General features: G+C 56.0%; 1 protein-coding gene across 1 annotated transcript; it reads left to right on the top strand.

Moving 5' to 3' along the window:
• Positions 1-1,752: 1,752 nt before the first annotated feature.
• Positions 1,753-8,080, top strand: LOC129198876 (ubiquitin carboxyl-terminal hydrolase 42-like). Its single transcript, XM_054808514.1, has 12 exons — positions 1,753-1,768; positions 2,733-2,933; positions 3,223-3,333; positions 3,409-3,511; positions 3,660-3,727; positions 3,875-3,945; positions 4,201-4,283; positions 4,542-4,653; positions 4,994-5,134; positions 5,327-5,427; positions 6,200-6,296; positions 8,042-8,080. Exons 1-12 carry the CDS (start codon positions 1,753-1,755, stop codon positions 8,078-8,080), a joined length of 1,143 nt encoding a protein of 380 aa, XP_054664489.1.
• Positions 8,081-9,063: the final 983 nt, after the last annotated feature.

Raw genomic sequence — 9,063 nt, 5'->3', positions numbered from 1 at the left:
GGGCAGGGACGGGTTCGGTGTGGCTCCGGGACAGGCTGAGCATCAGGTCGGTCGGTGGTGGGATCGGTAAATTGTTCTTTGTTATCACCCATTGTGAATATCTGTTATCAGCACTGTTGTTGATTGTTTCCCTCTCCCTTGCTGTCCCAGTAAACTGCCCTTATCCCAACCCTCGAGGCTTTGCCGTTGTTTTTCCGTTCTCCTCCCCAGCCCACCAGGGGAGGGGTGAGTGAGCGGCGCGTGGCACCCAGCTACTGGCTGGGGCTAAACCACGTCAACTGCGCTGCTCACCACTCTACTTACACCGCCGCAGAATGGAGGCCTGGCCTACCGCTCCGCGGTGCGCCCTGCCCCACTTGCACGGCCTCACAATGGTGGCCGGAGCTGCTGCGCTGCGCCCCGCTGCACTTGCACCGCCTCAAAATGTAGGACGTGGCCTGCCAAACTGCGATGCTCTTCTCTGGACTTGCAGCGCCTCGCAGTGGAGGCCCGGGATGCCATGCTGCGTCGCACCCCCCTGTACTTGCACCACCTCACAATGGAGGCCCGGGATGCCGTGCTGTGGCGCACCCCCTGTGCTTTCACCACCTCAAAATGGAGGCCCAGGATGTCATGCTGCTTCGCACACCCCTGTACTTAAACTACCTCAAAATGTAGGACGTGGCCTGCCGCACTGCGCCGCGCCTCTCTGGACTTGCAGCGCCTCGCAGTGGAGGCCAGGGCTGCTGTGCTGTGCTGTGCCCCGTTGTACTTGCAGCGCCTCACAGTGGAGGCCCGGGATGCCGTGCTGTGGCACACCCCCCTGTACTTGCACCGCCTCACAGTGGAGGCCCGGGATGCCGTGCTGCCTCGCACCCCCCTGTACTTCCACCACCTCACAATGGAGGCAAGGGCCGTGGCATTGCGCCGCACCCCTTGGAAATTGTGACGCATCACAATGGAGGCAAGGCCTGCGGCGCTACACTGCGTCCCGCTGCACTTGCACTGTCTGCACACAGCTGTGTGGCCTTGAGGGGACACGTCCCCGTGCGGACCCTGTGTCACAAAGGGGCAGTGATGCGGCACCCGCCCGGCGATTGTGACCTCACCGGACCGGGGCTTTATAAGCTGAAAAGCGGGCCAGCGAAAGCCAGTTGGGCCGAGCTGCCCTTTGGGATAACTCGGCTCCTTCCCTCGCTACGTGCACGCCGACTCTTTTCGACCATTTCTCCATTACTGCCCACTTCTCCTCAACTTCCATCCTCTTTCAAAGGTAACTGTGATTGGACTTTCAGGACAGATCATAGAGTAGGTAGATACGGGATCAAAGTATAGTCTGCTCCATACCTTCTGTTAAAGCCGATAGGTAGCTCCTGCATACACGGCAGGAAAGTGTGGGCTGCAGAGCCAGAGGGCTCTGCTGCTAACAGTAGCCACAGGTCAGCAGCAGGTCCTCCTCAGAGAAGGTGGCACGCAATGGGGCTTTCAAGGGGGCCGTGGTAATTGCTGTCAGTTGGAGTCCTGCGACAGGGACAGTGGGGCCATCGGCCTGCTGCTCTCTAGGAGTTACAAGTACCACTGAAGCACCTTTGATGGCAGACGCTGATCTGTGGGTTGCGTTTGCCAGCTTTTGGAATCATTTTGTGGAGCTACGGTTCTTTCTTTCCTATCAGGTGACGGGATTGGCGCTGATCTGCTCTTTCTGGAGCACGTCCTGACAGCCTCTGTCATCCCAAGCTTTCGCCTCTGTTCCTGAGAGGAGCGATGGCCGCAATGGGGAACGACTCCTGTGAGTAACGGCTTCACCAGCAGGCTTGGACTTTGTGAATCCCCAAGGGTAACGGACGTGGCTGCTGCTCCATCCCTGCATGTTGACGTGCTGACATCCGAGGGTGACTTCGGGGGCGTTTCCTGGGAGCAGCCAGACTTATCCAGGCATTTTGACTAGACACAGGAAAATGCGTTTTATCACTCCTCCGCCACTAGTACAAGACTTTGAAAGATGGCATTGCTCATAGAACGCCCTGACATCAGTAGGGTTACCTTCTGTGAAAGAGACTTGCTTGTCTTCCTCCATTACAATCAGGAAGAGGGAAGACTTCCTAACTGCGGCCTTCCAGTACCTGAAGGGGCCTCCAGGAAAGCTGGAGAGGGACTGTTTATCAGGGAGCGTAGTGGCAGGACAAGGGGGAATGGGGTGAAACTAAAAGAGGGTTGATTGAGATTAGACGTTAGGAAGAAATCCTTCCGTGTGAGGGTGGTGAGGCATGGGTTGCCCAGAGAGCTTGTGGAGGCCCCATCCCTGGAAGTGTTTAAGGCCAGGCTGGATGAGGCTTTGGGACAACCTGGTCTAGTGGAGGGTGTCCCTGCCCATGGCAGGGGGGGTTGCAACTAGGTGACCTTTGAGGTCCCTTCCGACCCAAACCATTCTATGATTCTACGATTCTACGATTCTATGACTTGACCTGCTAATCCAGTTCTAGACTCTAGAGGGAAAGGAAGGTAGCCCAAGGCACGGAAATCAGTGTGGGTTTGTTGGACTGTGCGCAAAGTAAGCAGGGGAGGAGACTGTTTTCCAAAACTCTATCTTGACCAGACAATTTCAATGGCACTGTAAGGCTTCCCCCAATGTTGCTCTCTTGGAGGTTAGAGCTGCTTGTCTCCTGGGTGCTCCTGTACAGAACTTGCCTTTTCAAGTATGCTTTCGCGCAACAAAATCGTGTCATCTCTTTTCATATGTCATTTCCCTGCAGTCACTGCCGAGGGAATGCCTTCGCCACAAAGGATCCTCTTTCCTCCGGAGATGGTTTGCATGGAGTGGCGGCAACGACAGAGAGCTGGAGCGGGACTCCACAACCTGGACAATACGTGCTTCCTCAACTCCGTCCTGCAGTGCCTGACGTACACACCCCCTCTGGCCAACTACCTGCTCTCTGGGGAGCACAGCCAGGCGTGTGAGTACTTTTACGAACATCTCCTTCTAAGTCTGCTGGGCACTTCCCACTTTCTGGCTTATTGCACGGAAAACTCTGCTCAGTTAAGCGTCCCTCCAAAGAAAGTTTTCTAGGCACCAAAATGCCCCGGGCTTGTTGCGACATTGGCACCTTGGGAGAAGAGCAGTGGAGACTGTTCTTAGAACTTCAAGATCTCCATTAGGTTTCCCATCGCTATGGGTATTTTGCTAACCTGAGAAGCTTCCCTCCCTCCCGCCCGCCCTCCCTCCCTCTCTCCCTCTCTCTTCAGGTCGTGAGCGAGGCTTCTGCATGATGTGCATAATGGAAGCACACGTTAACAAGGTCCTGCGTTCCTCAGGCAGTGCCATCAAGCCTTTGGCTGTCATCAGTGTCCTCCCACGTAAGTCATTTCAGGTGCTTGTGCAGGTTTTCTTCTGTTCTTGTAGGACAGAACTACTGACTTCTTCTTTCTTAGTAATAGGAGAACATTTTGAGCTTGGCATGCAGGAGGATGCCCACGAGTTCTTACGCTATACTGTCGATGCCATGCAGAGAGCTTGTCTGAGTGGTAGCAGCGAGTAAGCACAAGCAAATTCCCTTTTCAATGTTCCCAAGCCCTTTGGACTCCTTGATGTGCTCTCGTCAAGGGAAAACCCATGCCCAGAGTTTTCAGACAAAGTACACCTCTTGGAGGACATAACTCTCTGCCTCACCATTTCTTTCCAGCTTGGACATCTATTCTCAATCAACTACCATCATCCATCAAATATTTGCGGGCTTTCTGAGATCCAGAGGTACTTTTTGCTCTCCTTGGACTTGTCTGTGCCCCTCTGCCTGCCTGTGATAAACAGCTGCCCGTGTGACTGGCGGAGTAGGTATGACGAGCGTAAAGCGGCACAGTCGACTTCCCCCATCGCTGAGCATTTTGATTTGCCTTCCAGTCACATGCTTGAGCTGCAAAGCGGTTTCCGACTCCTACGAGGCCTTCCTGGATGTTCCTTTGGATATAAAAGTAAGGGGGGTTTGTAATTGTGCTCCAGGATGTCCCGAGGCACAGCGAGGAAGCTCCTGATAGCCCCGGGAATCCCTTGGAAAAGAGGGAAACGGTCAGCATAACGCCCTCTTGCTGCCTCCTCCTGGGCACTGCTTGCGGGTTCACGGTGGGTCTCCTCAGCGTCGGCTACCTGGGTCGTCTTGTTGACTCCTAGTGCGTGTTTGGGCGAGGGCGTTTCCCGCAGCTCAGCGCTCTCCTTTCTCACTCCTCCAGGCAGCCTCCTCTGTCAGCGCAGCTCTCAAGGACTTTGTGAAACCCGAGCAGCTGGATGGCGAAAACTGCTTTAAATGTAGCAAGTAAGATGATTGCTAATGACGTGTGAATACCAGACCCTGCCTGAAGGTGCTGCATGCCCTTGAGTATCAGTCATCGTTTCACGTAGCGTAGGTGCACAATAACGAGACACAGGTGTTTTTCCGTCGGGCCTTGTGGCACTGAATAGCCTTACAATAGCGTAAGGATGTGTGAGACGTGAAAGCTTGGCTGGCCTTCTGGGGGAACAAGGGTGCACTTAAGGGTGCATTTCAGCACTTGGCTCTGGGCTTGCTTTCCAGGTGTGACAAGAGGGTTGCCGCCTCCAAGAGGTTTACAGTCCATCGCCCGCCCAAGGTTCTCACGCTGTGTCTCAAACGGTTTGACCATTTCATCGGCGAGAAGATCAACAAGGTGTGTACGCAACTGGAGTGCAACTTTCTCTTCCTGGAGCAGGAGATTTCCCCAAGCAGTACGCTCTCTCCCAAGCTGTTCATGCTGAGTGTTTTGTGTTCCCTTCTGGGGAGGGGAGAGAAGAGTTCCCGTGGGAGGACGAGCACGTAGTCTGCTGCGGCAGAGCTGCTTTGGCCGAGAACAGTTTCCTGCCACCCAAACCATTACCTGTTGCTTTAGGGAAAACCCAAGTGTTGGTGAGCACCAACGGTGTATTTAGACCCCGCTGGCCTTTAGTCCTGGAAGGCTGAGGCATGTCGTATCGGGGGATCGTTTCTGAGCCCTCTTGGTCTCTCCGTAGCTTGTGAAGTATCCCGAGTACTTGGATCTTCGCCCGTACATGTCTGAGGCAGCTGGAGAACCGCTGCTCTACTCCTTGTACGCCGTGGTGGTGCATAGCGGTGTCAGCTGTGGTTCAGGACACTATTTCTGCTACGCAAAGGTAAAGAGCAACTCCCTTCCTAACAAGGGAAACACGGCAGTGTTACTGGCAGCCGAGGTTTTGGGCTAGAAGGTCTCCTGACCGGCTGGATTGGATTGGCTTGGGCGTGCCCTTGGTTCTGTAGTTATCTGCCTGTGTTTTTGTGGAGAAACCATGCAGTTCATCTCCAGATATCGTTGTCTTTTTTTACAGGCCAGCAATGGACTGTGGTATGAGATGGACGATATGCGTGTGGATCCATGTGGCATCGAGAGAGTTCTCAGGCAGCAAGCCTATTTACTGTTTTATGTCAGGTAACAACCAGTACTCAAATCATTTGCAGAATATGCTTCCTTTTCCTGGATTTGCTGTTTTTCTTCTCATCCTCCTGAGCGTTTCTGTCACAGGAGACAATTACTGCCTGCATCATTCAATGCTGTCAAACGGAACTACTCCGCGTCAGTCCTTTTCTTTCCTTGCTGGGCTTTGGGCTGCTGCCCTGGTGGGAAGTGCTACTTGTCTGCTGTCAGAGGCTGGCTAATGTAGACAGGAGGACTTTAAGGGGGCCTACAGGAAAGATGGGGAGGGACTTTATCTCAGGGAGTGTAGTAATAAGACGAGGGGTAATGGGTTTAACCTGAACGACCTTGATTTCTATTAGCTACGGGGAAGAAATTCTTAATGGTGGGCATGGTGAGACCCTGGAAGAGGTTGCCCAGAGAAGTTGTGGATGCCCCATCCCTGGAAGTGTTCAAGGCCGGGCTGGATGAGGCGTTGAGCAACCAGATCTAGTGGAAGGTGTCCCTGCCCATGGCAGGGGACTTGGAACCAGACGGTTTTGAAGGTCCCTTCCAACCCAAAGCATTCTGTCAATCTATGATTCGATGAAATGGAGGCCGTAGGGGGTATAAAGACGAGCTCTTGCTCCGACAGGGGCAGAAGTGTTGGGAAGAGCCCAATCCAGTTTCCCATTGGTAGTCTTGGTTACGTCTTCCCTCTGTCGTAGAGTCTGCTCCAAGAAAATGCCTGAACCCTAGAGGAGGCTGAGGAGCAGCCCTAAACGGAAATCACTCTTTTTCTCTCCAGGCGCTCTGATTTGAAAAGTGGAGAAAGGGCTTCTTCCGCACAGGTGCCATCATATGCCCCTTCCTTCTTCAAGCAGCGGGCGGCTGGCAGCAAGCAGGTGGGTCCTGTGAGACCACGGGATCCGCCCCGTTTGACTAAGGTAACTCTGGGGAGGTGGGTCAGGGCACCAGATGGACAGGGGCTTTCTTTCTGGCATCTTGGCATTGCTCTCTGTTCCCTCCCATGCTGCAGCGATCTTCACAGCCACAAGGCTGCTCCCTCCCAAAGCCTCCCACCTACACCCATCCTAGTTGTCCGCCTTTGGCCCTTCTGCCTTTGCAGCCCGCCAGGAGAGCCTTTGGGAGGCCCTTAGCTGTCCCCTCCCACAGCTTCCGGGGGTTCCCCACTGTTCTGGTCTTGTCAGGAGGAAAGGGCAGGACCTTTTCACAGCTCTCTTTGCAGGACGTGGCGGTGGGCACGGAGGACTCTCCAGAGCACAGCAGCTCCTCCGCAACAGCCAGCACCAGCCAGCTCACCGCGGCAGGTGCACGGGAGGCCTCTGCAGGCTGGCCGTGCCCCACCTGGCCAGGCAGGCTCAGCATTGTCTCCTTCGTGGGCTTCTGCTTGAATCGCTTCTTCTGCGGCTGTAGAAGGCTGGTGTCCAGAAGAAAAGCTGTGTGCCAAGTCCGCTGTCAACCACTTCAGCCTGTGCTGCACCCCGTGCAAGAAGACAGCAAGAAAGAGAAGCACGGACTCGGCCCTTCCTCCCGCTGCGAGAGGAACGGTGCCAGGGATAGGGCCCGGAGCAGATCCCCACAGTGGGGCAATGATCTCCGCAGCTGGCCTGTGGACACCACGGACTATGACTGCTCAGCTGCCAGGAGGAGGAGAACAAGTCCTCCACGTTGTTACCAGGCCCCAGCGGTTGGCGCAGCTTCAGGGCACTCCAGTGCCAGCTCCAGGCAGGCTCCCACACCCAAGGCTGCTCGGGAACAATCCGTTCCAATGCAGAGGGAGCGGAGCAGATCCCCGCTGCGGGGCGATGAACTCCAAAGCTGGTTCGCGGACACCACGAACTATGAGCCCTCAGCAGGGAGGAGGAGGAGGAGGAGACCTAGTCCTCCGAGCCGCGACCGCACGCCCAGGGATGCCACAGCTCCCAGGCCCTCCAGCGCCAGATCCCAGTTGGCTCCCGCACCCAGGGCTGCTCAGCAGAAGACCGTGCTGAGGAAGAGAGAGCGGAGCGGATCCCTGAGACGGGGCTATGCGCTCCGCAGCCGGTTTGTGGACACCACGCAGGATGAGCCCTCAGCAGGGAGGAGGGTTTCAGCGCCCTGGAGATGCGTGTCAGACACACACTCAGGGCACTGCTGTGGTGACGGGGGCACACTGTGATCCTGGGGGAAGAAGGAGCACAGCATCTTTCTTCTGCTGTGCCAGAGAAGAGGAGCGGGAGAAGAAAAAGGAGGAGGAGGAAGTCAGGAAGCACCAGAACTGCCGCCAGCAGGGACCAAGCTGCACAAAGGGCACCAGCGGCCCAGCCTGTCCCTCCTCCCAGTGCTGCCTCTGGCCACGAAGAGCTCGGAGAGACCTTCCAGAGACTCGGACAGCTCTGCCGCCTGGCCCGCCTGCCCACGGGTCCCTCGAGGAAGAGCTTTAATCCCTGTTCAGCTGTTGGGATCGCCTTGCCAAAGTCCAAATTAAAAACACTTGTTGGCCTTGCATACGTAATTCATGGGGTGTTTTCTTCTCTGGAGGTTTTGGGACAATTGGTGGCAATAGCCAGTGTGGGAGGTTTATGTGACGGGATTTTGAAAGCAGTGTGCTTGCACATGTCCATGCTGCCATCTCTTGGTTTTCAAGGTGGAGTTCAAGGCACTTGAACAGAAAGGGGCTGGATGAGCCGACAGCAAGGGGGCCTGAAAGAAGCTGAACGGCCGGGCCAATACTGGGGTCTGATCTTGTTAACATCTTCCTTAATTAATGGTCTGGGTGACAGGGCAGAGGGCACCCTCAGCAAGCTGGCCAATGACACCAGACTGGGAGGAGTGGCGCTTAGGCCAGGGGGTCCCGCTCACCAGCCTAAACCAGTTCCCAGCAGTGTAGCACTGGTTCGGGACCCCCCTGGTAAGGGCAGCACAAAGCCATGTCTCTTTCCCCACCCAGAGGCCGGGCAGGGGAGGGCTCATCCTGCCAGCGCTGCTCATGGCGGCTGAGGAGAGAGCGTCCTGATCCTGCTGAGCGCGCGCAGGGTGGCTCCCCCGCCTCGGCGGCCCCTCGGCCCGGCGCTGCTCGACAGGCCGCTGCAGCACACAGGCCGGGCAGGTTGCCTGTTGAGCGCTGGGGACGGCTGCCCCAGGGGAATGGGGAAATGTCTCCGCTCCACCCTGCTGCGGGAGCTGGGCTCAGCCTTGGTGTGGAGGGCCGAGAGCGGGTGCTCTCCAGACAGCTAAAGACACGACTGGCTGCGTGTTTTCCTTGCGGAGAAGGACCTGGGAGTCCTGGTGGACACCAAGTTAAGGGCGAGCCAGCAATGTTCCTTCGTGGCCAAGGCGGCCAATGGTGTGCTGTGGTGCATTAAGAAGAGCGTGGCCAGCAGGTCCAGGGAGGTTCTCCTCCCTCTCTGCTCTGCCCTGGTGACACCACATCTGGAGTTGTGTGTCCAGTTCTGGGCTCCCCAGTTCAAGAAGACAGGGAACTACTGGAGAGAGTCCAGCCAAGGGTTACCGGGATGATTAGGGGTTTCCTTTCGTATGAGGAAAGACTGAGGGAGCTGGGTCTGTGTAGCCTGGAGAAGAGAAGACTGAGAGGGGGCCTTAACAAGGCTTATAAATATCCAACGGGTGGATGTCAAGAGGATGGGGCAAGACTCTTTTCAGTGGTGC

This window comes from Grus americana, chromosome 37 (genome assembly GCF_028858705.1).
Source record: "Grus americana isolate bGruAme1 chromosome 37, bGruAme1.mat, whole genome shotgun sequence".
NCBI lineage: Eukaryota > Metazoa > Chordata > Aves > Gruiformes > Gruidae > Grus > Grus americana.
The sequence above is the reverse complement of the archived record's forward strand: the minus strand, read 5'-3'. Positions and strand labels throughout refer to the sequence as shown.

Bases quoted from the DNA above. Each gene is read 5' to 3' on its own strand.
- LOC129198876 (XM_054808514.1), top strand. The intron at 5,135-5,326 runs GTAAAGAGCAAC...CTTTTTTTACAG, and splicing joins ACTATTTCTGCTACGCAAAG to GCCAGCAATGGACTGTGGTA. The intron at 5,428-6,199 runs GTAACAACCAGT...TTTTCTCTCCAG, and splicing joins TATTTACTGTTTTATGTCAG to GCGCTCTGATTTGAAAAGTG.